At 29.0% G+C, this 27,443-nt stretch overlaps 1 protein-coding gene across 1 annotated transcript; it reads right to left on the bottom strand.

The window, feature by feature from the left end:
• Positions 1-211: 211 nt before the first annotated feature.
• Positions 212-10,355, bottom strand: LOC123291843. The gene is made up of 12 exons (XM_044872276.1): positions 10,224-10,355; positions 9,777-9,897; positions 9,389-9,704; positions 7,273-7,507; positions 6,538-6,765; positions 5,901-6,054; positions 5,729-5,817; positions 4,957-5,077; positions 4,606-4,885; positions 2,095-2,449; positions 405-1,368; positions 212-305 (listed from the first exon to the last, which is right to left on the bottom strand). The coding sequence occupies exons 1-12, from the start codon at positions 10,288-10,290 to the stop codon at positions 212-214; spliced, it is 3,024 nt and encodes a 1,007-aa protein (XP_044728211.1). The 5' UTR covers positions 10,291-10,355.
• Positions 10,356-27,443: the final 17,088 nt, after the last annotated feature.

Genomic DNA, 27,443 nt, shown 5'->3' with positions numbered 1-27,443 from the left:
TTATACATAGACGTATCCGCGTAAAACTGTAAAGCAGAATACTTTTTTTTTTAAATTGTATTTAATTTTGGCAATTTTAAACGAATTTTATGAATTGCTATCAATTGATAGCAATCGCATGGGCATAACACAATAAGCGCGTCTGTACCTATTTCAATGATAAATTCCCGTAGTAGGGCCGCGAGGACCGGGGAAGTATTTTAGCTGGAAATTAATTATTAGATGAATTATTCATTGCAGTATCAAAATTTAAGGGAATATATTTTGACTTTTTCTCCATACTTGTCTTATTCATTTTAGGTGTACTAACAGAAGCAGTCTCATTAAAAATTGGTAAATTTACATATAATTTATTTGTTTTAATTAATTCATCTTCTGTTTTATTATTTAATGGCGGTGTCATTATTATTTCACCAATGTTTAAATTATTATCAAAAGTATTATTTGTATCTACAAAAATATTAACCGATTTTGGCACTGATATATTATTATTTGAATTTTCTGTTGAAACTGGATAAACAATAAATAACGATTCATTATTTTGTGTTGTAATATCAACACTACTTTCAGTTGTAAAAATCTGTGTATCATTTTTTAAATCATCTGAAATATATGTTTCATTTATTGAATTGGAAATATCCAATTGATCCATAATTTCATTCCAAATTGTGGTTGAATGTGGTTCTTGATGGCTAATTGTTTGTTCGGTTGATTTCAATTCGATTTCTTGAAATGGTAATGGTAAGTATTTCGGTGTATTATGTTCATTAGTAAATGTACTCACAAAATCACTTAAAATTTTTGGAGTATGCGCACTAATTAATGGTAATAATGTCATACGTGCATAACGTTCAGCTTGTTCCAACATGTTAGCTAATCGATGGGGTAGTAACTGCACAGTTATTGAGATAATATTATTGTTTTGTGATTTGGAATTATCGTCAAACGTTAAATTAAAATTATGGATATTATTGTTTGTATTTGTTCGACTGTTTCGATAATTTCCGCTTGTATAATTTCGTTTATTCCGTGGTCCAACTGTGGACGTATTTGATATTTTTAAGTTAAGGGTGTTATTTTTATTCTCGTTCCATATACTTATCGGAAGTTTTGGTGGTGTTTTTTGTGATGTGATTGTTGGAATCCAATCATTGTTATGACTTGTTGAGTAGGTTTTAAGATATGTTGTTGATGATGGAATTCCATTATTATTTGATTTCGTTGTTGTTGATAATAATATTGGCTCGGAGATTTCATGTTTTGTTTTAACGGTATTTATATTATGCGATCGTGCAATTTTATTTGCTAATTGATTCGGTTTTAGTATAGGTTCAACGACTTCTTTATGCATTATCGATATTGATGAATCTAAAACAAAATTTGAAAATTTAAATCAGCGGTGGCCAATGTAATTTATGTTGAAAGATTGTCTCTAAAATCGGAAATTAATTAAAAAAAGTGAAAACAAACAATTGACTGAGTTAATTGTTGAAATACCATGTATAGACAGTGTTGATGAAGCAATCGTTTGTTTTTTGACGTCACGTTAATAAAAAAAGACATCCACTTTTAAATAGCTACACACACACTGATATTCCCATATTAATGCATACTATAAAATTTGCACCTAATAAGCGCCCTCGTGGGTAAATAGTGAAGTTTACAAAAAAATTTTTCTAACAAAGGTTGTTTATTTTTTTATAAAGAACATTTTCTACATTTAAACTTTTGTTCTATCTCTAACGGTTTACAAGATGGGTCCTACGGACCCAAGACCCAATTGACTCATATTGCTCATTTACGAACTTGACCTCAGTTTTTAGGTCCTGAGTACGCTATAAAAATTTCATCTTGATATCTCTTTTCGTTTTTGAGTTATCGTGTCCACAGACGGACGGACGGACGGACGGACGGACGGACGGACAACCGGAAATGGGCTAATTAGGTGATTCTATGAACACCTATACCAAAATTTTTTTCGTAGCATGAATATTTTTAGGCGTTACAACCTTTGGACTAAACTTAATATATAGTATGTATATTTCATATATACATGGTATAAAAACAAAAAATAATTCAATTTTTACCACTTACTTGTATTATTTAAAGTAGTTTTCTTTACAGCTCTAGTATTTAGAGCTCTACTTGATTCTTTTTCTTCTTCAGTCTCATCTAATGAATTTTCACCAAAGTATTCACCATCAATTGGCTTCCATGGTATATTAAATGTTGAATCATTTTTTATTATTTCAAAATCATCTTTACGGTCTTCTGAGAACACAGTGTTTACGGCTTCATTACCAATTTTTATTACCGGTGTTGGTATAAATTTATTTGAGCTGGTTATACTTTTATAAGCTTCCAATTTCTTTTTTGTTCCATTTTGTCGTGATGTGGATTCAATAGCTTCAGGTTCATAATTATTTGTTAAATTTTTTGATGGTGTATCCTTGTAAAATGAATAAATTATACGTTAAAACATAGGCTTATAAATTTAGAAATAGCTTTCGATGATTCTAATAACACAGAAATGTTCGCCGTGGTTTGAAAATTCTAGTTCATTATGCTGACCTTTGTCATTGTTATTCATGTTATTATTTGAGCAGCATCCAATAGTCTGCCAACAGATAATATGACGTGACGTCTGTGTTCGTGACATTCACAGAAGTATATTAAATGTAAATGCACATATCCTTTACGAAACAATTAAAATTTGTTATCAAGGCAAAATAAGAACGTGATTTCAGAGACAAATGGAAGTTTTTTTAACATAATGCACCGGGAGAGGGGATTACCATAAGTAAGTACACATACATTACAACAGATATTTAGTGTTTTCATGGGCATACCAAGATTGAGGGGAGGGTAGAAGTGACCAGTTAAAAACGTGCTTGTTACTCTTCCTTAGATCAAAACCTGGAGAAACGTAAAAGTGTCATCAAAAAATTATCATATATAGAGACTGAGATCAAATTTTGTGAAATTGGATTTTTGATTTATCATTATTTTTGTCCTTTTAGTGTGCTCTTTCAATGTGTTCTTTTCGCTTGATACCCATATCGAGTACCCATACGCATTAGCGGTTGATGATCCTTTTCTTTTCATAACCATATTATGGATCTTGGATAGTTTGCAAGTTAGCCCAAAGCTCATATTTTGAAAGTTAGCCCAATGTTTGAACACAAAACACGCTACTAGGTAAAAGTGATATCCACATAACCTCAGCGTTTCCACCTTTCAGGGTTAAAAGACGAATTTTGTTGTTTCGGGAGATATGTATTGAGATTTTTTTTATAGTTTTCTTTGTAATTGGAGAAAAACTTATGGTAAGTTGGTACCATCTCCTTTGGCTTCAAAGGCGAAATCTGTGTATTTATTCAATTGTTTCCCGTACCAAGAGGACAAAAAATGAAGTGAAAAAATGAGAAAAGAGTTTTTTGGAAAGACTACTGATATTTTGGCTCTCCCCAAAAACATGAATATTCAATATTACCCCGATCATGTTTGGAGTTATTTTCAGATAGTTTGTGAACTGATAGAGCCAAGGCTTGTTATAATGTTATAATTAATACCCATAAATAATAAAGAAAACAATGTCTTACACATTCCGTATATTTATTAATGATAACAAAATTCAAATGTGGAAACTTTTGGGAAAAAGGATTTTTTTTAAATTATATTTTTATTATTTATAATTTACAAATAAGGAATATTACACTTTCAACCCTTGAATCCCTTAGAATCAAACTAGCTATCCTTAGTAGTTCATATTGTTACTTATCTTCCTAATTGTATTTTTCGAAATAATCGAAGTAAAATTAGAACTATAATATTATTCATTGAATACTTTAAAATCAAAGAATCGTTCGAGCAATTAGAGAAACGAAAAAGGATTGAATTTCTTTCTTCTCTAAGTAAAGATGGTGCAATAATTTTTTTTCTTTAATAATAACCTCTTTTTCTTTATTTCTCTAATATTTTAGGGCATATCCCTGGTGGAAAAAATATTTGAAAAAAGAATAAGTCTTAAAAAGTCTTAGGAAACTCTGAAAAAGTCTTAGAAAGTTTAAAAAAGTATTAAGAACTCTGAATATCTTTGAAATAAACTATAGTCCGAAAACGTTGAGAAATTCAAAATTCCTAAGACTTTTCCAGAATTTCTTATTCTTTCTTCAAATATTTTTTCCACCAGGGATGTTCATGTGCACAAAGTTTTGTACCAGCGGAGAAAATAATAGACACTAAAATCTTGTCTGCAGGATATTCATACTTCTTTTAGGATAGTTAAAGGTACTGCCTAGAATCGGCCAATGCTGTACGAGACTAAAACCTACAGGAGTGGTATGAAATGTTACCAGAATTTTTATTCTTTAGATGAAGTACTAAAGTCAGGAAGTGTACGAAGCGGTGGTAAACGGCATGAGCGGTAGTTGGAGGAAAATTTGTGCAAAATAAATACGTATAAGAAAATCGGTGTGGCAAAAACTAACTGAAAGGGGAAATTTTCTTTAAACCGTCAAATATTCCAGTTAGAATTTTTTTGTTCTTTTCGTTCCAGAGCCAACCTTCTGTGTAAGTAGCATCATCTGATTTTCCGTAAATTACCTGATTTTCAGTCGTTGATGGTTCACAATCACCTTCATGTAATGGTAAAAGAACTGATTTACCCGTTTCTAAATCCAAACCTTTTTGGCAGACAGATAAAACTCTACCAAAACTATCAGTGAAAGAAACTTTATCAATTTTCCAACGTGCTAAACCAGACGATAACCATCCACTGTAAGCTATGTATAATATTTGTATTTTTGTTGGTTCACCTAATACTGGATGAGGTACAAGAATTTTTGATAATGATCCACCCAAAACTAGTTCAGCATCATCTTTACTGAAAGTAGAAATTTTATAAGTAGATGTTTAGAGTGGTTATTTTCTAAAATGCTCTTTTAAATCGCTTACTGGGTCATTGTAAATGTCTCATTTAATTCTGACTCTCCAACTATTGCAATTAAAATTTTTCCATAACTTACAACTGGTACATCACTTGGAGAACTTTCAATTTTTACATGATATTGGTGAGCTAAAACAATTTAAACATTTTTAAGATTTGAGAAACATACAAAGTCATCCAGGGACTAAAATTTGTTTTATACCTAAACTGATTAAAGACATTCAAAGTAGTGATGGCCAAACATCCTTGGCCTTGATTTCGCAAAACTTGTAAGACCAAGACCACATGGTTTCGATCTCGGTAGAGTCTTGGGAGACTTGCCATTTCTTTTCCCCCAAACTTTATTTCTAGTTTCACTATGTTTAACAATGAGTTTTGCCGTTTTGCGAATGTGATTAGAATTTTATAAAACTGAGCTAAGGGATTTTTCTATGAAGCAAGACCAAGCCCAAGACCGTTTACTTTGCCTAGCCACGGGCTTTTATGATTGCAAGTAACTTTATATGTAAAATAGGGACCGCCAAAAAATTACGTCACACGTCAAGGGGGAGAAAGGGGTAAACGAAATGTGACATTGTGTTGTAAGAGATAGGGGGGGGGGTCAAAAGCTTTGTGACGTCCCATGTTAAAATTTAAAATATAAACCAAAGTGACCAACTGTGACAAGGGGGAGGGGAGGTTAAAAATCCTAAATTTGTGACGTAATTTATGGATGGATGAGTTCCCGAGAAAGAAAATATTCCCAAGGTTTTTTTTAACTATTAAAAATTGTTAACCTACCACAAAATGGTTCTTCATCACGCGTTATAAGATATAATTGACCACGTGCTGTTGATTTGTCCGCATAGTAACCCATATTTCCACATTGCCTTTCAAATAATATAATAATAGTTAACCAAATTGATAAAAGTCATAACAATGTTTCTGAAAATATATTTGTAATTTATAGTACCTTCCTGCTGTACATGGAAAACATTTTCCTGCAAGAAATTTTTCATAAGATTCACAAGGAAATGCTGGAAATTGACATTTGGGTGATACTGAGTCTGTAAAAAACTTGTAAGCACGTCGATGATTGCATAGTGATCGGCCTTCCACGGCTGATGCTATAATAAAATAAATGTATTTAATATTTAGTTGTTTCATTCGATATTCTATTACCGATAGCATCGTTGAAATTTTGAGAAATCCCAAATCAATAATTTTCAAAATTCTTATTAACTCTTTTCTTCACATTTCAAGCCTAACTGCGCCAGTTAATGCGTTAGAAATAGGAAAATTTCATTTTGCTACTGACTAACCGATTTGAAAATATTTAAAACTCTCACTTCTCACTTCTTCAATTGGAGAAGTAAGTCTAATTTTTGAACTTAGAATTTTCTTGTCTCAATTACTGAGTATTCGAGTTAATCTGCTATTCGCTGTCAAGCCAATAATTAAATAAATTACACTCGTGAGATTAAAAAATTATGTTGGTACATGTATGCCGTCTATTCAATACCAAAAATCTTCTAAAACTGGCCTTATTTTATTTCCGAGCTATTAATTTATAATTTTTTAGATTAAAAATTTAAAAGAAGTTGCCTTACACCAAATTATATCACTAACTGCTCCTACAAATAAATTTGAGCATCCTTTTTGCATTCGACCACCGTTTGGATAAAAATCTACATGTCCCATCGGTTGCCATGATCCAAGACCACCTAAAATTAAATTTTCGCCATTGCTATGGACTACATCGACAAATAATGCATCTGAAGAATCCAAACGTGCTCTTGGGTCTTGCGATTCAAATAATGGACCAGCAGGATCTAAACCTATTTTATAAAATATGAAAAAAAAGGTATTTAGACAAAGTTAACTTGAGGAAAACTTTAAAAATTGCTTCCTAGTTTTAAAATAATAGAATAATTCTAATCTAAATAGATGAGGTATTTATTGAATTGCAGAGTAAGTAAGGTCTCCGCAGCTCAGTTTCCTAAAAATTGTCTCGAAATCAATAACTCTAGTACGGAAAGCAATTTTGGAAATCGGCTGATACATGAAATGCAATCCTCCGAGGCCCCTATAGAATGTAAAAATCAGATCGCGCTGTGTTGCTTGTTTTTTAGTCTTCGTAAATCAACTTGACATCCCTTTATGCCGCTTCTCGTAAAAATTTGTCTTTTTCTCTTTTGACCTTTCCCTGGGGCTCCTAGGTTGTTGCCTAATCCGCTCAATGTGTAGCCCAGAACTGATTATCAATACTCTCTTCTAGGAATTTCTTAAAAAATAACGTTCCTCAAGGATAATTTCATTCACGAATACCAATAAAATAAAATTACCTGTTATTCGGCTGATATTCCCACCCAACTCAGTGCCTGTAAAACCAGCTACGTGTGCGCCTAAACTAAAACCAATTAAATGCATATTATGCAATGATAGACCAGAGTTCTCATGTAATCCACGTAATAATCGTGCTAATTGTGCGCCAACTAAACGTGTATTCGCAGCTGCACGTACATAATTGGGTATAACAGCACCTGCTTCCCAATCTACACAAATTATATTACATTCTTCCTGAAAACAAAAAAACAGAGATGTAATTATAAGAAATAATTTTTTGCTAATGGAGCGAATCAAATCAGTTAAATAATCAGGTAGCTAACGGTAAAAAAAGTATGTAGATACCACGCTAGAATAGTTTCTCCAAATAAGTGGGTGACAATTATTTTTTATTTTATCATTTAACCGTTGGAATATTAAAATTATTGTTGTAGGTAATTGCATTTTATTGTAATAGTGTGAAAAGAAATGAAAAGAAAAATAATTTTAAAATGTGAATTATGGTATTTCTCTATCAAATACAAATAAATATTAAGTTTAAGAGAGCTATAGTAGCGTTTACTTTGAAATCTAGTTTTTAAGGACGTATAGAGGCAGGGTAGAAACTTTCAGTAAAAGCCAAAAATTAAATAAAAATTTTGATGCTGAATTTTCTTGTACCTTGATGATATAACACGAAAAATACAATTTTAAAAAGAATACAATTTTACGATAACTGGAGTATTTTTCAAAGTATGGAAAATTGAAAATTTAGTTTAAATATGCAGCTGTCGATATTTCGAAAATCAAGGCAGACATCGAAAATTGTTGCCCTTATTTTTCTTCAAGATTCATGGAGTCATAATAAAATTCATCATCAAAGTTAAAAATAATTTCAATCCTGAATTTTCCCTGCTCATACATCCCTTATATGGACGGTGACACATGGATTTTTTCTTTTCTATGCCATTGCTAATATGTTTACTTTCTATTAAAAAGTTTTTTTTATTCGTCTTTTTTTATTCCAAGTGAAAATTATCTAAAACTTTCAAAATATGTGGTTTTTTGAGATCTTATCCATCAGAGCAGTGCATGGAAACTGCGAATTTCAACATTGAATAATAAATTAAAGACCTCAGTGCCCCCCCTCCTTCCCACTCAAAATTTGATATATGATTTATATTTATTTCAATCGGATATAAAAAAAAAAATCAAGCCATAACCTTTGAGTGCTATCCTGCTTCTACATCCTTAATTTAATTTAACTATTTTATTAAATTTTCTTTAGGTTATTACTACAGGTACGTAAAATGTTATTAATGTAAAGTTCAATTCTTGAAATGTAAAAGTATGTAAGATAAAGTATGCAAGAAAATTGTTGAGTAGTATTTAAATATTTAAGGAAATATTAAAGTTTCCCTGTCCGTCTTTCTGAAAAATTTCAAACAAATGAAAAGAAAATGATAATAGAGGAAATATATATTTATATAGGTAACATAATATAATAATAATTATATATATTATACATTTATACAGCTTGGAAATAATCCCATTTTATAAATACAGTGTGTCGCATTTAAGATGAAGACACCCTCATATTTTCGTTATTTATTAGAATATCTATTTGAAATTATTCACAATTATACAGGGTGACAAGTCACATTTTCTAAGACCGAAATCGGAACTCTAAACTCAGCTTACTATAAATTGACAAATAGGTTTTAATATTTTGTTTAGCGTCAGAGATGATTAGAGATATCGATTAAAACTATTGCAAAAAATTTCTTAGAATATTTTTTTTACACCCATATAAGCTGTGTTATAATTTTGACCGCTTCATATGTCTGCCTATGGCATCGTAGCTACTAAGCGGATTAACCGACTTTGAGTGTTTTTTGTTTTAAAAGTGATTTAATCGAAAGGGTTCTTAGGTTTGTTTCAAGAAAATCAGTTCAGTTTGCAGAGAGCTACAAGGAAAAATCCACATTTGTCGAAGGTTTTTAAATTTCCCTCCATGATATGTACATTTCTTATTTTCAACGAATTCTTCCATCAATCCCCTTTAATTTCTTAAAGTTTAAATATTTTCCTCTCATTTATATAAAAGTATTAACTGATATTGAATTGAATACTTACAACAGACATCAATGCACTCCGCATTTCATACACCCATACGCTTGTACATGAACTGCCGAAGCCATGAACAATCACTTTCGTGGGTAATGACTTATTAAAACCACCTTGATGAGCCCATTCCCATGCTGTTGTCATATTTTCAAATGGCACATCTAATAGATTCTTTGATCGACCAGCACGTTTACCAGGATACATTAAAAACCGTGTTCGGATATCGTCTGGTGGACTTGGTGTCATGTCTAAATAACTGAATGGTCCTTTCGCATCAAAACATCCTAAATCACCATAACATGTATTTGTTTCAGCTCGTTTGTGACTATTTGTAAACGAGAAATATGGTTAACTTGAAAATTATAAAAAAATGTTATTGTTTCTCAATAATATTTACCGAGGATGTGCTTTGTGTTTTCTCCATTGTTCCATGGATGTTATAACCGCTTTTAAAATTTCGGCATCATGCCTTTCATCTAGCGCTTCTTGTGCTGGTGTTGCCCATATAGATGCACTTACTGAAACATTGAAAATATATTGACGACGAGCATGATGAAATTATTGGTAATGGAATTAAAAATTTTATGAGAATTATTTCTGTACAAAATTTTATGAGAATTATTCCTGTTTCGACGTAAAATCCCAAACATTTTCGTCCCGGGTAGCTTTTAGAGAGTCCCAGTCCCAGGATTTAATAAAATTGAGGCTGTATGTATAATGTCATAATACTGAAACAAACTATTTTCAGTGTCTAATTTCTGAAGGAATTTTTTGGATTGATTTCATTTAAGAGCATTGAGCGAGTTATCACTGTAATATCACTGATGTAATTTGAAGTACTTACCTATTACACATAATGTTGTAGATAATACTATAAATATTTCCAATGCAAAAAATGTTTTTGCTTGCATATTGAGTAGTAGGACATTGAATACATCTAATATATTGTTTCATGAAGACATTTATGAAAATATTTTTAATCAATTAAATAATTAATTAATTATTATTAACATATATGTATATATATATAATAAAAATTATCACACAATTATTACTAAAACCATCACATTTCTGATATTGGTATTATTTATATTTTTATTTACAATATTTAATTTTTATTATATTATTTTTGTTAAATTTCACATAATTTATAGTAACAGGAATTATTATTATTGTTTTTGTTGTTGTTGTTGTTGTTTGACATAGTTAAATTAATATTATTATAAATCATTTGTATGTTCAATCATTTATTAATCGATCACCAATTATTGTTGTTGAATAAATAATATGGGAACATCTGAAACAAAATAAAAATAAATTTTATTAATAAACAAATAAAATAATGGATTTAAAGGATTTCTTAACTTTAGTAGTATCATGTTTCTGTTATTATGATTATCAAAAGCGAGGTTTATTTAAACCGCTAAACTCAAATTTTAGTCCTATTGTTAGAAAGACTACGGCCTGACCTTTGGCCTTTGGCCTGGCTTTCGGCCAAGCTGGACACTTCGGCAGTGGAGCTATTAAAATACATAGAACATAGTATGTTGTAATATAAAGTAATATATGATTTATATGCGCTCCCACCATTTAATGAAAATTTAACTTTTTTGGTGTGGAACCCTTAAAAAAGTTGTAGTGCACGAATGGTAATTCTAAACCATCACTTGAACATACACAAAAAATTGCATCAAAATCGGTTCCGTCCATTTAGAATAAGTACAGTCTCTAACATCCAAACACTCGAAATATATAAAATAGATAAACTCATTTTCAATTTTCCAAAAAATATTGAAATCGATTAGATTTGGAGGCGCTTTTACGAACTCAAACTCACTTTTTAGGTCCCGAGCACGCTATAATACTTTCATAATTAGTAGCATATTCTGAACACGATAGCATCTAAAAATTCCATCCGAACATATGTCTAGGCTCATGTCTGCTTTATCTGGGAATAATTTAAAACTATCGATTATGATGCATACCAAAAAAGGTTTCAGTTGGCTTTTAATTCAAATAGTTTTTTAAATGTGTAATCAATATTAATTGCAATTAAGACATAGTCATAGATCATTAAAGTTAGAATTTTGTGAGGGATCAATAACAAGTGTTAACTGATCTCTCTTGTTTCTATTAACTTGCAAATTAACTTCAATTCACATCTCATACAACAAATAAAATATGTTAATGTAATAAGAAGTTATTATATCAAATTGGAAATCGTTTTGTCACAATACATATCGATGCATTCTGCAAATAAATTATATATTTCTCTTAACCTATTAATGCATTTTTATGTAAATAATATTTTATTAGATTGCACATTCAAACGAACGCAAATACAGAGTGGTCAAAAACCATTGATCCATTAAAAAATGCTTCGATTTTTTGCAATTTTTTTAAGGTGTACCCCTTTGAAAAAATCGAGAAAAACGCAAAAAAAAATTTCGGAATTTGATGAAACTCGGTGGATGGGGTAATTTTGATTCAAGTATGAAAATCAGGTTAATATAATGATTGGATGCAGAGTTTTTGAGATATCGCAATATTTGGATCGATTTTAGTTCGTATCTGAAAAACAATTCGATCAGTCAACAAATGCACCCGATTTTTGTACTTTGTGGGTTAAAATTACCTTATATACTGAGTTTTATCAAACTTGGAGTTAAAAATTTTTTTCGATTTTTTGCAATTTTTTTAAGGGACGGAAAACAAATTTTTGTTTTGGAATTTGATGAAACTCAGTGGATGGGGTAATTTTGATTCAAAAAGTACAAAAATTAGGTTAATTTTATGTTTGGACTTATCGAGTATCATGGCCAATAATATATATATATATAGAGACCATTGGACCACTTTGTAAAATGTTTATATGTTTATAATATTTATTATGTTTAATTTATATTCAAAAACCATACGTATAAAGTGAAAATGATTCATATTTATTAGCGGAAGAGATTTATTGTCAACAATATGTCGCAACTACAAAGTATCAAATAATATTAGTATTTTTCAACTATGCGGTTATAATGATATTTACTCTTATGTAAAAATATTACACATGCAAGACACGATGTGTACTTTAATACGATTAAATTTAAGAAAATATCATTTGCGATTTTCAGTATAGTTCGGATTTTCATTTTGACATGTAAATGGCTCCAAAAAATGCATGGTAGAGAGCTTTCATTTGTGGTATTCCATAGTATATGTTGAATAAAGTTGACAGTTGAATATGGAGTAATACCCGAAACATGTTGTTCATTTACGAACTCGAGCTCACTTTTTACGTCCTAAGTAGGCTATAAAAATTTTAGTTTCATATCTCTTTTCGTTTTTGAGTAATCGTGATGACAGACGGACAGACAGACAGAAAAGCGGAAATGGACTAATTAGGTGATATTATGAACAAATATACCAAAATTTTGTTCATAGTATCAATATTTTTAAGCGTTACAAACGTGGGACTACAATTAGTATACCTTGGTATATTTCATAAACATTTTTATTTCATAAAAACCGCAACAAAATCCGTTGCGCAGTTTTAAAGACCTAGGATACATAGGGATTAGGAACAGACAGGCGGATGCGACTTTGTTTTATACTATGCATCGATATCTATACTTTTATTACTAGATTTAAGCATGCACATTTGAGATTAAGATTACACATCGATTTCATTTAACAAGCAGATTCCAACGAGCTTGGAATTTAAAATAAATACTTGAGAATAACCGCATACAAGCAATTGAAACTTGCAAATTGGTTTCATTTCGCTCGACTAAATTTTTGGATTGCAACCAAACAACTTTTATTTCAAACATATTGGAACTATGTTTCTTATCGTACTTTTTTGATTTGTTTGCTGGCTGAGATACTAAAGCAAAACCGTTGTAACAAATTTGTGTGTAACAAAAAAATCACGCAACAATAACGATTTTCTGTTCTATACTTGCTAGAAAGATGGGATTTTCAACGATCGACTCAAAATAAAGTCAAATTATCAGAAAAGCTCGAAAAATTTCTTTTTTCACATCATTCCTAGCATATATAATTCGAAAAGCTTTTTCTTATTGATTGTTATATAGGCAGGTGACTTGCTATAGGTATTTTTTACTTATTTTTTCATCTTTTTTAACTCAATTTTTTTCTCTTAAATGATTGTGTTTTTTAATGGTATGCTTTTTTAGCAATGGAAAATTTTGTGGGTACTTTTCATAGTTTTCCCAATTTGGCAAAATTTTTAATTGGTGATATACGATTAGAAATATGTAAAAAGTGTGATGCAATATTTGAGGAAAAATAAAATAAATGAAATAAGTGAAGCTTGTTAAAAAAACTTGCTATAAATATTTAAACTCGTGAAAAAAAAAGTAAATTTTTTAAAATTACCTTCTATTTTTTCAGAACATTTATGATAAGTATTTATTATGATCATTTGAAACAATTTAACACAATGAAACAGAAGTAAAAAAAAAATGTATTACTTATTATATACTTGAACTATACTTAAGTAGTATATAATAAGTAATTCACAGTTTCTCTTTTTAATTTATTTTTAAATTTAATTAAATTATATGTAGGTAGTTTTGTTTGTACTGTTGAAAGCGTATTTATTTATTTATTTTTATTCATTAAAATATTACTTATAATAATAAATATTTTTTGGTACATTTTTATTTTATATATGGAATTTAAAAAAATCTATTTGCGTGATACATACATAAAATACATTTGAATAAAAGATTCATCATTTAGATATAATGAAAAAAATTAATAACATTTAAAAAAAAATCTTAGAACAATAATATTTTATTGTATTATATAAAATAGATCATTGGCGGGATCAAAAATTTCTATATAGCTTCTATAAAATATACAATATAACGATTGAAAAAAAGTTTCGCATTAGGTTTTCTATTTTGACATATTTAATACATTTTTTCGCTAGGGTTTTGTAAGAAAAATGGAAAAAATGAAAAGTATATGCCGCTTTTCCAAATAAAAGTATAGTGTATAACTCCTTATTATAAATAATGGGGTTTTACCTCCGTTCGAATATATACAATTACAATTCGAATATATACAATTACATTTTCATGATGTGGATGGAGTCGGTTACTTCGTTCTTACCCAAGCGACGACAGTGTGATCAATTTACCACCCCATTAACTATTTTTGTTCACACTGCCGCTGCCTAGGTTCGAACCCGCAACCTCCCAGCCAGTGATCATAGCAAGCTAAGACGCCTTAGCGAGCTCGGCCACTGGACTTACTCCTTATTACAAAAAATCCGATTCGAAAACAAAAAGAAATTAATTTTTTTTTCTTCAATATGTATCATTTTTATATTATTAGTTTTTGAAATTTTTTTTCAAAAGTATTTAGTGACATAAGTTTACTAGATTTATAGGCTTATTAACGAATATTTTTACTCGACTATCAAGGAGTGGTTAAGTTTTTCGCGCGTATCTTGTATGCATGAATGTACCTATGTATATTTGTTTATAAATTTTTGTATTATATCGTATCTTCCAAACTACTAAATAGATTTCAATATTTAAGGTATTATTATATTTTTCACGAAAACTGAAGTATTCTTAGATAGGTGTTTGAAAAAACAAAACAAAATGGCGGATTTTTGGAGCAAAATAGTAATACGTAATTAAAAGAAAATTAACAAAACCTACCGAGTAGGGTATCAAAATATTGGTAATTAAAAGGGGAAAACAAAAATATATATAAATTATATGTTTAAAATTAATTAGGAATAGGAAATTTGTTTAAAAGTTTTAGCATAGCATTATAAGAGGGTTTTTTAGGGCTGCAATACAAAAAAGTCTAAAATAAAATAAATAATTAAAAAAATAAAAAACCCGACTGCATAAATATACCTGAAAAGAAAGAAGTAATTCCAGTATTTTATATAGCGACTTTAACAGACGGGGCCCATTAACATTTAGACCGACTCAAATCTTCACAATAATGGATTCCGACTAAACTAAACTATTGGGCTTGCTTCTTTCTTTCAGATTTTATTTAAAGCAGTCGTATTTTTTATTTTTTGTCCCCTCAAATAAAAAAAAGAATAAAATTTTACATTAATTCAAACTATGTTATTTCAGCTTACTAAAGATTAAAACAACAAAATTTTTTAATCTTCTTAGTTTAAAATTTCTTGCAAAGATTTGCAATCCAACAGGAACAAAAATCTTATATTTAAATATTATTTCACGTCGCTTCCACCATAATTAATTAAGTAGAGTTCTTTCAGACAAATCAATTAATTAAAATGAAGAAAATAAAAATAAATTTTTTAAATGAGTAAAATTCGTCGCGTCTATGAATTATTTTATATAATATATATATTTTATTTAAAAATAGTTTATAATTATTTGTGTATATAATTATTATATAAAAATATTTTGGCTATTCATGCAACTTTTTACCACATAAATAAAAATGTTCGCCACGCATCAAATCATTCATTTGTTTTTAATATAATTCCGTTTTTTTTTTATATAGGTACTGCATTATTCTATACAACTTTGTGTCTGTGAAGAGGATAACGCACTAAAGTAATCTAATTATTTTTCTTAAGCTAATAATTTTATTATACTTAACTTGTGTACTGTCTTAACAATAATTGGTAGGTACTCCATTATTTTTACTGTTAAAATTCTATATTTAAACCATTAATTTTTACTGTATCATATCTGGTGAATTGTATTAATCAACGAAACAAATTGATTTATAATTTTCGAAAGAATGTCATTTTTTACCCGACTGTCAAGGAATGGTTATGTTTTTCGTGCGTATCTTGTATGTATGTATATATGAATATTGTTTGAAAATTTTTTTATTACCTTGTATCTTCCAAACGCCTCAATGCATTTCATCATTTAAAATATCATTATATTTGTTTCAAAAACCCAAGTATTCTTAGATAGGTTTTTGAAAAAACAAAACAAAATGGCGCATTTTTGGAGTAAAATAGTAATGCGTTAATAAAAAAAAAAATTAACAAAACCTATTGAGTAGGGTATAAAAATGAAGGAAATTAAAAGGAGATTACAATAATATACATAAATTATATGTTTAATCTTAATTACGAATAACAAATTAGTTTAAATGTTTTAATATAGTATAATAAACGGATTTTTTTAGTGCTCGGACACTAAAAAGTCTAAGATAAGTCCAGTGGTTTACATAGCGACTTTAACAGTCGGGATCCATTAAAATCTAGACCAGCTCAAATCTTCTTAATGATGGATCTCGACTGTTAAAGTCGCTATGTAAACTACTTTACTTGATTCTTTCTGTTCAAATTTTATTTGACGCAGTCGGATTTTTTATGTTTTTTATTATTTATTGTTTAAAGAGTTTTATTGAAAATGATTTTTACAAAAGTGGAAAGATCGCATATTTGTATATACATATAAATATCTCATAAGATAGCATTTTACAAAAATGGAAAGATCGCATATAAGTTTTATAACCAAACTGTTTTTATATTTTCGTAATAATTTAAAAGTTACATAAAGTTTTAAAAAAACTTTTCAAAAAAGACACGAAGAAAAATCGCCCGAATATAGAATTTTCGTAAAACATCGTGGACGTTATAATTTTAATTAAGAATTAACTTTAAAACTGGATGTAACTTTCAAATTAATATGAAAATATTATAAAAAAAATTTTGTTCAACAACTCAACATTATTATAATTAAAAATTGATTGTCAATGTTACAGTAATAACTTTAATGATTGATATATTTATGGAAAAAAACGACCATAAAACTTGGTTTTAGTTTTTATTTCAACAAAAAAAATTCTGTCATGCAATATAATTTTTTTTTGTTTACGAAATATGCAGATATTGTATAGGTAATAATATCTATCTATTGTAGATAATAAATTTTTTATTTAATTTTTTAAATTATACTTAATAGTATATTCTTTTTCTTAAAAAAGTAGGTTTGATTAATTAATATTCATAAATTAAAATTTTTTTTTTTAAACTTTTAATATTGAAAGTAAAAATTTGAAATGAAACACTCGTATCATATATATTTGTGTAGTCCAAAAATTATATTCAGGAATAAATTAATTTTTCTTAATTTATTCATAAATAATATAACTGAAACGTGATACATTCAGCGATCTTTATGTAAATCTATATATATATAGGAGACTTTCTATAGATATAGATAGTCACTCATCACGATATCTCTGGAACTATTAGACCTAGAGACTTGAAATTTGGCAGGAATATTCCTTTTGCCAAGTAGAGGTCAGCTAAGAACGGATTTTACGAAATTCCACCCACAAGGGGGGTTGCGGGGGTGTTCATGAATAAAAAATTCATATTTTTCAATTATGGCTTTTAATAGTTCAAAACTTGGTCAGAATGTTTTAAATTACATTTAGAAATTTTTTTAACCTTCGGAGGGTAGAAAGGTGTAGCGAGAAAGTGGGAAGGAAATATCGAATATTTACAAATATACCTAAGTGGGGTATCAAATAAAAGAGCATGACGTGTACATTACAAAACTGTTATCCAACGCAAGGAAATGTGGAGGGAGGGGTGCAAGTGGGGATGTTGCCCAGCAAAGCGGGTAGTTCCCAGCTAGTTTTATATATAGGTCATTTGAAAATTTTGAAAAATTATTTACAGTGTGTCTAACTTTGAGTGTAATCTCCATTGTATGTTGGAGTAGAAACTACGATTTAATTGTAATTCTAGCAATATTTATTCTTCTAGGAGGTATTCGCATCGATTGTTTCTTAAATTTTTTCTTAATTTTAGCATGAATCGAAGAAAATTTGTTAGTAAGTGTTGAAAATTGACCTTTAATTGTAAGAAGTATTTAAACATGCAATATACAAGGGGCTCGCAAAAAATTATCGAAATGTCAATAATTCACCGTGTAATTACAGTTTCATGCGGAAATTAAAAATAATTTAAGAAACATCGGATGCGTCCCCTTGGGTTGTAAATATTGCTACTAGCTAAAGTGGAGAGATTCCAAATTATTTTTTTGGAAAAAATATATCTTTGAATATACAAAACAAAAACAAACTAATTTTATAGTAAGGCAATAAAATAAATAAATAAACTAATTTTATAGTCTAGCCATCCCTAAAGATAATAAAATGTAATTTTTCTTGTCCTAGGGATAGATAGGGAATATCATGGAAAGTTCCAGCTAAAATCCAGCTCTGATAAAAATTATTTTCAATTGGCCATTTTGGAGAACTAATAGGGGAGCTTTAGCCCATAATAAAGCGACATTTCATATTGGGACCAAGGTTCTTTTTATCCAGCTTTTTGGGAATTTATAAAAGGTAAGTTTGATTATAAAGAAATTTAAAGTTTTAACCATGGTTCGTGATTTGAATTTATGGAAATCGGGTTTTCGCTTTTTCATTTTAAAAACTAAAGCGATAAAATGAATAACTAATACCTCGTATCTTTGTTCAATTTATTACTCTCTGTCCGAAACAATAATGAATCGTAATTGAAATGAAAAGGTCTATCTTTGTGGTTTAATTTGTGACGTTTGACGAGTGTATTTGTTTTGATTTAGATTTTTTTGTTTGAAAGGTGACTTGATTGAGAGTGTTCTTAACTATGATTCAAGAAAATCTATTTTGAAAGTTTCCCAGGGAAAACCCGCTTTTCTCGAAGCTTTAAAAGCTTCGCTTATCCCGGAATTGGACGTTGAAAATTTGTTTAAAGTTCAGATGAAATCTAAGAAGTATTTGTGCACTTCTTGAGTCCCTTTAAATTTAACTTGAAAGATTGGATTTTATGTTATTAAAATTAAAGTCCAGAAATTGTCAACTTCCTATCACCTTCAGATAATGGGTTTATAAAAAGGTGAACTATAGGCACTGGCCTAGGGCATCAACGCAGACATAGCATCGATCATTACAATTTCTGATAAAAACTTATATATTTTATTATGGAAAAAAAAGCATACTTATTAGCCAACTACTTTAAATGAAAAACTAATATATATGAATAAACTAGGGCACCATTTTCTATAAAAACCAAGAGCACCAAAAAGTTAAATCCAGCGCTGTATACGTATCAAACGAATGAACCGATTTTGAATTACTATTTTACTTAAATGATGACTAGTTCGAGAGTGCTGTTAGCTATAACTGAAAAAAATCAGTCCAAACTGAGCTAGAGGGTTGACAATTTGTATGTTAGTTCAGATTTGTATGTTAGTCTCTAAAAAGTACCTATTAAGGCTGTCAATTTCCCGAGGAATGCCTCTCCGCGCGTGGTAATGCATTATGAGATTTATCAATAGGCGCAAATGAGAAATGAGACCAATGTTTGTTTTATGGTTTTTACTTTTTAACATTTAATATCCGAGGTTTTCCTAAATTTAATATTATCTCGATTCTTGTATCAGTAGTAAACTGTCTAACATTTTATCGTGTTATTAATAGCTATCCTTTAAATTATTGTTATTACCAAACTTACGTCTTTATCAATCCTCAAAAAACCGAACAAAAATAATTACAGAAATGTCGCTTTATTATCTATTGGTAATATCGATCGATAAACATTGGGTATTTTGCGGAATAGACTTAAATTGTTACAAAATAAAAAAAATTGTTTCAATAATTAATTGTAAGAATATTAAAGTACATTGTTAAAAAATTTTCTTTATCTTTTATTAAAAATTTTACATTTACTTAAATTTTAATTGGTGTGATTAAATGAATAATGAGTTGATTTTATTTTTTCGCATGTAATATAATTAGAGACAGTTAAAATAAATGAATTCAAATTAAACAAACTATCACTTATAATTCCTATGGCTATGCCAAGTAAAAGACGTAGAGTTACATTTTTATTTTAAAATAAAAGTTTGTTTGTTTGTTATAGGATTTTGTTATTGTTGTTGAATAAAATAATATGATTATGCATCGGTAATGATGATGATAAACCTTGACTTTCACCATAGTGTATCTACACATTTATACAGCATACATGTATTTAAAACAAATCACAGTAAAGTTATTTCTTTTCAAAATTCATTACTATAGGTAATAGTCGAGCAGAAAATGGAGCAAAACAATAATGAATTTATTATACGAAACATAGGAAATCGTATAAGTCCTATTATAGTCCCATCTTATATAATTGCCGAAAAAATTAATATTTTCTAAATTTAGAAGAAGACCGAGAACAATTTTGATCATCACAATGGATAACCGAAGTAAAAGACGATTATTATTGTTTATTGGAAAATCAATAAAAAACCGAGTAATCTTTCATTTTCCCGATTTTCAGCATTACAAGTTCAATTTCACGAAGAGACAAGTAGCACTTAGAAATAACTTATGTAAAAACATTCACTTTCCGAGAATCTCGTATTTTGCAATTAAAAAGAATGGCAGATGGAGTTGGTGATCATGTCTTGTGTAATTTTGATGGGGTTAATAGTAGCGGGTATTACTACCAAATAGTTTACTAGTTTTTAATATAGTAAATGGATTTGATAGCAAATGGAGATGGCGGAAAAGGTAAACTAAAACAACTGAAACAACTGAACATAACAAAAAGATCGAGAGGTGCCGTGAGACTCCCGGTAGGAACTATATCCATTTCATATATTGGTACATTATGAATGTAGCGCTTATTTTTTGTATTTACAAGATATTTTTCTGAAAATTTAAGGTATTAAGTTTAAAAATCAAATACTTGTTTGATTCTTTAAAGACTTTAATTTTATAAGTACTTTCAGTTTTCACTGAATTTATTGTAATATCACCTTCATTGGGGTTGATCAGGTTATTTATTATAATATAACAGAAAAATTGCATTGTACTTATTTTAAATTATCTCTGTTTTCTTTAACTTCTGATAACTTTCACAACTCAATTTTTTTAAATGATAAAACATAAAACTTTGACAAAAAATACAAATTGAAATAAAAAGATTTTTGATTTTGATTTTCTCAAAACTCTTGGCAACCTGAATCGATTGACAAAGTTTTAGTTTCCTAGGTAACCTAGATGTCGATTTTTGGAGTTTGTTGCAGTTTTATGGTTTTAACTCCCAACCAGCAAACAAATATCGTGCGATAAGAAACAGTTCCAACAACTCTAAAATTGTTAATAACATAAAATAAATGTTTTGATGGTTTTTTGTATCTTATGCGTCTTTTTCTCCTCGACTATAGATTAAAGTTATAGGTATAGATAGGTATTCATTATTTAGTGAAGAAATATAATATGATCATTCACCTTCCTGATACAGCCAGTATATATTAAACTCAATGTATTTTAGTAAACTTTCTTTATTTTTATTTATACGTACGTATATACATTCCATTTTATTAACAATATATCTTTTAAAAATTATCATCGTTCAACCCATTAAAGTATAATCAATCTTGATTTGAAAACTTTATAGGGTTCAGATGTCAGATTTATTCAAATATTGTTTTAAAACTAGACTTGTTACCATGACAAAATTTGAAAGTCAAATTAAAATTGATTAAAATACGAATAACGGAAGAGCCAGGCCAAAAAAAACAATTCGTTGATTTACTAAAGGTGTTCATTTGAGGATTGGTTATAGTAGTTGTGTACACACATATACTGCGGTCAATCAAGCGAACGATAGAACAGGGGTCAGCTATGTGCTATCGAAACGGTTATGATTTCCGTGGTATTTTAATGAATTTATTAAATCTGAAAATTGCTATACACATTGTAAATTGCATATAAATAACAGTTATGACTGTCAGTCAATTAATTGTTAGGACAAGGCTGGTCAATCTGCCCTTATGTATGTACAATAATTAAATAAGATTCAGTTATGATTGCCGTGATATTTAAGTGAATTTATTAAAGCTGAAAATTGTTATACAGCTTATATATTACATATAGATAACAGTTATGACAGTCAGTCAGTTAAACATTAGAACAGGGCTGGCCAGTCAGCCCTTATTTATGAACAATAAATAGATAAGATTCATTTATGATTTCCGTGGTATTAAAATGAATTTATTTCCGCTGAAAATTGTTATACAACAATATACAAGCTGTATTTATTGTACATAAATATATTCCATGATAATTGGTGGAAGATTCGGAAAAAAATAGGTATTTTCAACATTAAAGAAGGGTTGTTAAAAACTTACTAGATCAGAATCAACTAAAAGTTATACAAATTTAAAAAAAAAAAAAAAAACTGTTTTTTAAAGAATACAGATGAAAAAAGAAATTTTCAAGCTATTCCTCTGCAGTCTTATTTTAGTATAGTCATTAAAATTTTTTTCCTACCCTTAGAGAAAACTACGAACATATTTACATATTTTTGTCAATATATTGAAAATGACGAAATATCGTCAACTAAAAACTCGCAATGCAACTTTCTAATAATAATTTGAAATAATTCAATATTTCAAAATGTTAAGAATGGTAAAAGTAATCGATTTTTAGTTTTTAAAGTTAATAAAATTTAGTTTTTAAAGTTTTTCTAGATTTTTTTAGATTTTCTAGAAGTTAATATCGATTGATACGGAACCATAGAGATATATTATAATCATCTACATAAATTAATTGTTAAAATAAACAACATTTAGTTGACTTATACGTATTCATTTTGTATACAATTTGTATGCAGTTGTTTGTTGTACCTATTTATCAATAATAATATTAAAGAAGAAAAGTTTATGTGTGTTTATTTCGTTATTTAAATGTTGATTTCACACCAACATACACCAGATTGGCTGAGTGACTGAGTGACCGGAGGTGAAAAGATAAAAATGAAATTTTATTTTGATAAACTTGTATAAGTTTTAAGTGTTGTTGTTGGCATAGCCTAGCTACTTATCATTTATTAAAAACAAAACAAAAACTACCTGATGCCTACGTCTACTTCCGTGATATGTGCAAATTTTTATTCTTAATGCTAGTCAATTGATTTAATCATGTATTGGACATTATTTTCTACATGCCATTAACAACACTATTGATAGAGAACATTAATATTATTCACAATTTTGGCAGGCAAAATGAAGGATTAAACATTAAGACAACGATTATCGCATTCAAAATTAGTAAACCATCACTTGGTCTGTGGTAAATGTGAACAAAACGTCCTTGATTTGCCTTCAGGATAAAATTTTATTTGCCTAAAGTGTAAAGCACCACATTTACGAAAAAATACTTTTCTAAAACATCTCTAAGTAAACCATTTTTTATGTTCAATAAAGTGGAGCCATTTTAATGTACTTATTCCATTATGATCCTGAATTTATGACTGAAATACAGTTAGTGATCATCAAAATACAAGGAAATAAAGCAATATTAGAACGTATGCCTACTTTCAATAATATGGGAAAATTTTACTGAATAATAGTAATTTAACATACTGTGATGAACAAAGACCCTTGAATTACAGCAATAACATGCACTGATTTCAAACCCTGCTAGTGGGATTAGAGCAAAAGGATTTCAGCAAATGATAGAAAGCGCTAAAATAATAATAATTTTTCAATATACTTACAGTCGGGAAAGCTTTCGTTTCTAGATACGGTGTGTTAAAATTTTGAAAAATGGCATTACTGTGATTATTGCCAAATTAGGTGAATAGAAAAATTGAATTAGAATGAAATTTGGCATACAGTTTGAAATAAGGATTCTTCATCCTTTAAAGCTATCATAAATTACGAAAACCAGTGGTGAAAATATGGTTGTTTCATAACCCAGTTTCGAAAAAATCTCTTACGCTACTGGCTTCATTGCAAATACAATAATTTTAAGTATTCTTTAATTTCAATGGAGTGGCGTAAGAGATTTTCTCGAAACAGGGTTATGGCACGTCCAAGTCTCTACCGCTGGTCCTCAAAATTCATCACCATAAGCTTTAAATCATTGAAGATCCTTATATCATACTATGTGCTAAAATTTCAATTTTTCTAAGCACTCGGTTTAGTAATACTTCCACAAAAGTCATTATTTTAACGTTATCTATACTTAGTAGAACTTGGGCCTGTATTTATATATTTAATATAAATCTTAGATAGATATTTAGAATAAATGCAAAACTAAGTTGCTGGGTGAAACACAGAAACGCAGAAACCATGTTATCATTCGATGCTGATGCAATAGAATGGGCCAGTTTACAAACTTGGCTCAATGCTCAAAAATCTTTACGGTTTTTTTATATGAACCCTCGGAAAATAAAACTAGACACAATCTTTCATTTCTCCAAAAATAAGAAGATCAGTGTATTTCACTGTTTTTTGATATTCTAATCAATATTTTTTAAAATTAGTTGGAAATTATTAAAAAATCATTCTGAATATAATTTGTCCTAAATTTGAAAAATTGGTTAATACGTTACATTAGTATCATGGCGTCTTGAATGACATCATGACTTGGTATACAAGCATTTTTGTGTATGCAGTTTACGTTTAAGCAATTGCAATCAAGTAATCTGCTTCGTCCTATTAAAATGGGTGCGTTTAGCAGAAAAAAGCGCTAAGAAGCGCTTGTAAGCAAAATGGCGATTGTTAAGCTGTAAGCACTGTCAAATAGTAAATAGCTATATTCCTCTAGGACGCTAAGTTAGCTTTAACCGGGGAACCTAACCTAATTTAAATATATGTTTGTAAATTATTCATATTAAAAAATTACCAATAATGAATAATATATTAAATAATGTTGTGAATGATGAAGAAGAGATGGCGGATTGTGTCAGCGCAACTGAAGTTAGCAAACATGTCCTGGCCGAAAACTGTACAGTTTGTTTTTCAGCGCTAGTAAGCGCTAGTAAGCGCTCTTTTTTCTGCCAAACGCACCCAATGTAATGTTGTTTACATAGTGTTCGTCATGGCGTGACGTAATACTTTCATTACCTTCTGATTGGTGTTTGTTGTCACGTGACTGAATGGCTAATTTTACTAAAATTATTTTATAAAAATAATAATCATTCTTATTTTTTATGAAAATTAATTTTGTGTTTTGTTAATATCTACCTATCATGATTAATCATTAGAAACTTTTATCCAACCGTTTTATTATTAGTGGACAAAAGCCTATTATTATTCATTTACTAAGACAACTAATGTATCATCCATCATTGAATAAGTGTGGTTCATGTTATATTTTTAGATACTGATTTGAATATAGAAAACACATAGATTTCAGATAGTTTTTGCATTTTAAAATATTAGATATTGAATCAATCAGATGGATTGATAATCATGCTTTGTTTTATGTTTGAATAAAGATGATTTTACATTTATTTTATGTATTCATATCATGTTTTTGTACTCACATGTCAATGAATAATTAAAAATTCAAAACACATTTCATTAAAATTAATTAATTTTTATTATGATTTTAGTTGTGTGGTAGTGGTAGTAGGGATTCAATTATGATTATTATTAATAATGTTTATTTACTTACACAAGGAAGTTAAATATTTTATGGTCTGCTGTTAAAAAGTGTTTTCATATGAATGCAATTATATTATAAATAAATATACAACGAGCCACTTCAAACTTTAATTGTTCTTAATTTCAAGGAAGGTAGACAAAATTTCCTGAAGGAATTTTTCATTTCTATACGCCAGAGTGCTAACGATTTACGTGGTCTATCATTTATGAAACAATATGCAATTGTTAGCTCGTAAATAGACAGCCAGTAGAACCAAATTTTTTATTTTTTTAAATCATTTTATTTTTAGTTTATTCACAAAGAGAACTACATTGACAATCAGTCTTCAGCCTACCCGAATTTTCACCAAATACCCTCATTTCGATACAAATGCTATTCCGTTAATATCAATATCTGCCGAGAAACTACAGAAGATTCTACGTACATTTACCTGGACACAGAGGCATTCCGGGGAATTGTGAACAATGCTCCATTTGCGATCTGCAAGTTGCTTCTCAAAGAGGATATCTTAAAAAAGATCAATCTTAGATGGAGGGAGGAACGTACTTTGTGGTACTACAAATCATATATGGTCTACCAGTACAATCTTAGGCATTCCAAAGATCTTATATCACTTCCAAGCGCCTCTATTAACCAAATTGTTGCGGCTTCTACAGAGCACTGGCTAGGTGGCAGGCACGCTGAATTCTTAAGCCTGACAGCGTATCATGATTATTGCAGGAGCTATGGAGGAGGGAGGAACGATGTCGCATCTTCTATGTCACTGCCTAGTTCTTGCCAGGAGGAGGTGGACTCACTTGAGCCGGCTTTTCTATGACGACCTCTCCGACCTAAGTCCGCTGACCGTAGTGGCCGATGATGGGCTAACTGTTTTTCGGTATCACAACATCTTACCTTATTATTTAAGTAGAATGACAAACAATAACCAATTGTATCAATTAATTTTATTAATCCAAAATCTTTTTGTCAGTTTTAAATTCACAATTAAAGCTTATCCATTTGCCTTAAATTTTAAAACTATTTAATTAATAAAATCATTAATTATGAGCATTATTTAAACGTAATAAAAATAAGTAATTATGTCAATTAGTTAGTTTGTACATATAAAATAGTTTAGAAATATGTAATACAAACATGATACGGCTATATAGTTTAACGAATCAGGTAATAAAATGAACAAATTAATTATAATTATTATAGGTACTTGTTTATTATATTTATATGTTATTAACTAGGTATTATATTCTTTGGCAGTGGAGATTTCTTATTAATCATTATTTTATTTTAATTTATTATAAATTATTACTACACATATTTTCAATATGAATATTGAAATTTTTCATTATACGGAAACACGCTTAAATGTGTTCCTATACAATATAATTACAATGTAGAGTCTATACATCATAATTATCGAAATAATTTTTCTTTCAAATTCAATTTTTTAAATGAATAGTTTAAAAATATATTACAAACTATGTAAACATTTTATTAATTTTACCTACGCATATACTTTTTTCAAAATATTATGAAATATTTTTTTATATCCAAAAAAATTATTCTATACTAAAATTATTCTTTAAAAACGAAAAATGTAATTTTTTAAAATTTTAATACTTAGTTA

This window comes from Chrysoperla carnea, chromosome 1 (assembly GCF_905475395.1).
Source record: "Chrysoperla carnea chromosome 1, inChrCarn1.1, whole genome shotgun sequence".
NCBI lineage: Eukaryota > Metazoa > Arthropoda > Insecta > Neuroptera > Chrysopidae > Chrysoperla > Chrysoperla carnea.
Note: the sequence above shows the minus strand (reverse complement) of the source record. Positions and strands in the feature narration are given on the sequence as shown.